The sequence below is a fragment of the Cryptosporidium hominis genome (genome assembly GCF_000006425.1).
Source record: "Cryptosporidium hominis TU502 chromosome 2 CHRO012103, whole genome shotgun sequence".
NCBI classification, from domain to species: domain Eukaryota; phylum Apicomplexa; class Conoidasida; order Eucoccidiorida; family Cryptosporidiidae; genus Cryptosporidium; species Cryptosporidium hominis.
The window spans coordinates 1-4,703 of record NW_666970.1 but is presented as its reverse complement, the minus strand read 5'-3'; the positions used below and the strand labels follow the sequence as shown (position 1 = coordinate 4,703).

General features: G+C 27.1%; 1 protein-coding gene across 1 annotated transcript; it reads left to right on the top strand.

Moving 5' to 3' along the window:
* The first annotated feature begins 215 nt into the window (after positions 1–215).
* Chro.20384 (hypothetical protein) lies at positions 216–3,470 on the top strand. Its single annotated transcript, XM_660396.1, has 1 exon — positions 216–3,470. The coding sequence occupies one exon, from the start codon at positions 216–218 to the stop codon at positions 3,468–3,470; it is 3,255 nt and encodes a 1,084-aa protein (XP_665488.1).
* Positions 3,471–4,703: the final 1,233 nt, after the last annotated feature.

Here is a 4,703-nt window from a genome sequence, read left to right as displayed (position 1 = left end):
GGGATATAGATCTGCAAATTAGACTAGCAAGCTTGGATGAATGGGATTCCAAAAAATGGTGTAAAAGACTTCTTAAATCAAAAATAAAAAAGATTTTAAGATGGTATAAGTATGTATCTCCATGGTCAACTAATAAAGTAGCAAATCAGATCTCTCAATCAATAGAAACCAGTATTGTTAATTCTTTGAATATCAAATTACATAATATCCATTGTATGTTAATTGATGATCATTTGGGTTCTAATCCTTTTGCAATTGAGATTATTTGTGATACATTTAATATTAGCTCAATAAATGATTCCAAGATACTATCAAGAGAAGAATTGCAAGGAAAGAAATCAAATCTTCTTCAGTTTCTTTGGATTCGTTTTTATGGTTTTAGAGTTATTTTTCGTAAATTTAATGATTTATTACTAACTTCGGTACCTAAGAATGTAGTTACAAAATTGGTAGATATTGAAGGAGACACAACTACAGCTTTAGGAGGAGATGATGATGAAACTGGTCATGCAAGCTCAAATACTAATGATTCATCATCTTCTAATAGTAACAATAATGGTTTCTTCTCTAAGATAACAAAGAATCTACTTCCAATCTTTTTCTCATCAAATAAGACTGAAAGACAAAAGATTAACTTTATGAGTAATTTTCTATGTAATTTGAATAGACAAGATTCATCTCAATTTGAGTTATTTAGAGAACTTAGTGAGATTTCTGTGGGCTCAAAGGAGTTTTCACAGTCAGAACTTCCTAAACATACTCAGAATGGTAATAGTAAGTTCATTAAATTACCAGAAGATCCTTCTTCTAGTATTCAAATGACTAAAGATCAAGGTATAGAATTACATATACTTTTTAAAAGATGGGATATTCGAGCTTTAAATGCTTCTAATATTATGTTTGAAACTATCTTTAAGGACGAGGAGCAGTATAGTAAGTATATTTCTTCAAGGGAATGGAAAGCTAGCAAATTGATATTTCTTCCAAGCTCAGATAAGCATTTAGAAAGGCCTCCATCTGTGGATGATTATCCTGATGAGAATTTTGAGCTTAATTGTACAGAGGATATCATTTCAGTATTATACAATTTTATTAATTACTTTAACCAATGGTCATCTTTTTTGAAAGCTTCTCAATATATTTATAATAATCGTAAAACTCATAAAGACCTTGAAAGATATTTATCATCAATCATTTCATATAATAAAGGTTCTAAAATGAATGGTGGTCCATCAAATATTCCAAAACATCTTCTTGCAGAAATTGAGACGGAGATTTCTATTAGGGATGTAATAGCTTTAAATATGTCAGCAAATGAGTTCTTAAAAGAAGGTTTTTTGTCAAAAGGAGGTGGATTTTGGGGAGCTTTAAATAGGAATTCTAAAGTTGATCCAGATATTCTTCATAATTTTATAGAAGAAAGAGTTTTAGGGAATAGTGCTAAGAATCGTGATCATGATCACGACGGGAAAAAAGGTATCCGAGATCAAAAATTTTGGATCCCAGAACCCAAACAAGTTGATTCAATGAAATTCTCTACTTTCAATAAATGGTTTTCAAGTGAAGGAAAATTACAAGTTACTATTCCAAAAGCAAGAATTTCAATCATTATGAGTGATTTATCATCTATTTCTTCAAAAATTATACCGGTACCGGATTGGATGAGACCATTATTATTCACAAAATCACCAAATGAGGCTTTAGTTGGTAAGATTTCTGGATTAATCTTAGAATTTGATATGAATATGCTTTCTGATAAGATCTCATTCTATCATAGACAAACTTTGATTAATATTTTAAGATTTGAAACATTTGAAAATGAATTTGGTTTGATTTGTGGACTATTTAAGAAATCCGGAGCTACAGGAATAGAAAAGAATAATCTTTTCAATCATTCTTTGATGAAAATTCCATCACATGCTATTAAGATCTTTCCAATCACATTCCTCCCAAGTATTAAAATTCTTGAAATTGGACTAAGTGATAAAAGAGTGTTGTCTAAAAGAAATCAAGTAAAAGATCACGCATTTCAAGATCTTATTGATACTTTTACAAACCAATCCTTTGTGGAAATTGAAAATATGAATAAATTAAGATTAGTTGATTTGGAATACAATGAAATTATTACAAATGATTGTCAACAAAACAAAGAAAAGATGAAAGAAAAGATTGGTTTAAGTATAAACATTCATCAGCTTTTTGCATGTACCGTATTTAATGATAATAAGAGACAAGAAAATACAGTAATTCCAGGTTTTTGTCCAAATTTTAATTATCATATAATTCATGATGAATATTTACCTCATTTTAATTTAAATTCGTTAGAAATCTCTGGATTTAACTTATATGATTTAAAGAGTATATGGAAGATTGGAAATCTGGTACCTTATGTAACTTCTAATATTAATTCAATTATTTCAAGATCTCAAAAAGAAGAAGAGATTCTATTGGTAAGATCTTTGATGGAAATGATCAATATTTCATCTAAAGAAAATATGATATATTCAATAAAATTAAACAAATTAAAAGTCTCTTCCAGATTTCCAAATACTACCAATTCGAATTCTAGGTACTCTATCAGACACTTATCTTTGAATAAACATAATCACGATACATTAAATACTTACAAATGTCTTGGATGTAAGATTAATCCAAATTTTAGAAAAAAATCCAATGCTTTAAATAATAACTTTGAATTAACTACATTTAAAGTAAATGATAATACAGATTTCAAAGAAAATAATAATAAAGTTGTTATTGAAGATATTGAAAAAAAGGTAACTAGGATAATTTCTGAGATCTTAACATCTCCTGAGGATTTTCTTCAATCATTAAAAACATATAGAGTTATGGAAAGTAGTCAATCAATATTTAGAGGAGTTACTGGACTAACTTTAAATAGTAGCTTTGGAAATCTTGCAAGTTATGATTATGAAGAAGAAGAAATTAATCAGATTAGTGAAAGTCTTTTATATAATGAGATCTTGAGATATTTACTTCAAAATGAGTACTTTGTTGAAGAAAACGTTTCATTTACAGGTATTCAAATTTGGATTTCAACTTTATCATTTCAAATATGGACATCTACAAAGAATCTATCTCTTGAAATGGAGGGATTAATTCTATCCATGTTAGCAAATAATATTCAAGTAGTAAATCATAATGATCACGAGACATTAATGTTGAAAATTCAACAAACAATGAAAAATGAACCAAATAATAAGAAAGAGTTGAGAAATATTATTAGAAAAGAAAAAGAACAGGCACTTGAATTTTTTAATTTAAAGAATATTTCATTCTATTCATTTGAGAATCAGATGGATCTTAACTTATCAAAAATCTCTATGAATATATTTCCTGCAATAATGACTTTGATTAATGGATATGAACTTTTGATCTTTCCAAAAAAATCTACTCTTATTGATTTAAAAAGAACTTTTGAAAATATTAAATCTTTTAATCAGAAATAGATGAAGATTAACAATAAGGAAAATAAAAAAGAGGGAGGATTTTTAGGATCTTTAAAATATTCAAATTTTAAACTTGGAGAAATTTCTATTCAAATATACGATACCGAATATCTTCTCTATCAATTTTGTTTATTTAATCTTTGTTTTAAATATACAAATAACTTAAATAATAACCATAGAACAATTATTAATCTTTCTTTGGGAGAAATTTTTATACAATCCATTAATAATATTTTACTTAAAGATCAGAATCTAGGGTACCAACAGATCAGAAAAGAGTTTTTAGGGAGACATTTCTTTACTCCAAGCGTGATTTTTTCAAAATTTTCTGGTCATCTTATACCATCCTCTAAAATTCGTTCAAAAAATTTGAAAAATTCTTTTCCTTATGTAATTGTTCATCCTGATCATATTAAACAAAATTTTAATAAAATAGGTACCGAATTCAATATGTCTCAAGATCCAATTTTTCAATTGGAAATTAAGATCAAAGTAAAAGAAGGAAATAATAATTTTGATGAAAAAGAAGAAGATAATCAAGTATTAAAGGAGAAAATGGAGAATGAGAATAGAAAAGATTGTAATTCTCGAGGTTTTGAGAAACCTACTTTTAATGAAGAATATAAAGTTAATAAATACGTGATCATGATGAATTCAAAATTCAACAATGGTAATTTTTTCTTTACTGATGATGAAATTATCAGGTTAAAATCTTTAATTTATTTATACAAGAAGATGTTTAACAAGTATAAAGAAGATAGAAATATTTTATGGAGTTCAGATTTTGTATTGGAAAGAGAATCTCCTTTTGAAGCTTACAAATCTTCAAAGTCTAATGATAATGAAAAGCTTATTAATAAGCAGCCAGTATTATTTGAATCCTCGGATTTTTGTCAAAAATGTGGAGGAGTTGAAAATCATCTAATGGAAGAGCCTAAGAATAAAGATGAGTATTTTGTTGAATTTAGTTTAATATTTGAGAATTTTTATATTCATTTATTGGTCAATTCAGATAAGATCTACAAAAGTAGACTTATAGATAATCATTTATTGGATATTCATAAAGAAGCTATTGAATTCTCAAATGAAAGTCTTACTTTGGTGAGACCATTATATTCCTTTTAATGATCAAACTTTTGATTCAAAAAGATTCCATCTAAGAACTGCTATCTTAACAGCTGATTCTATTGGTTTAAGAATAAACCTTTGGATTCACACTTTCATTTCTACAAA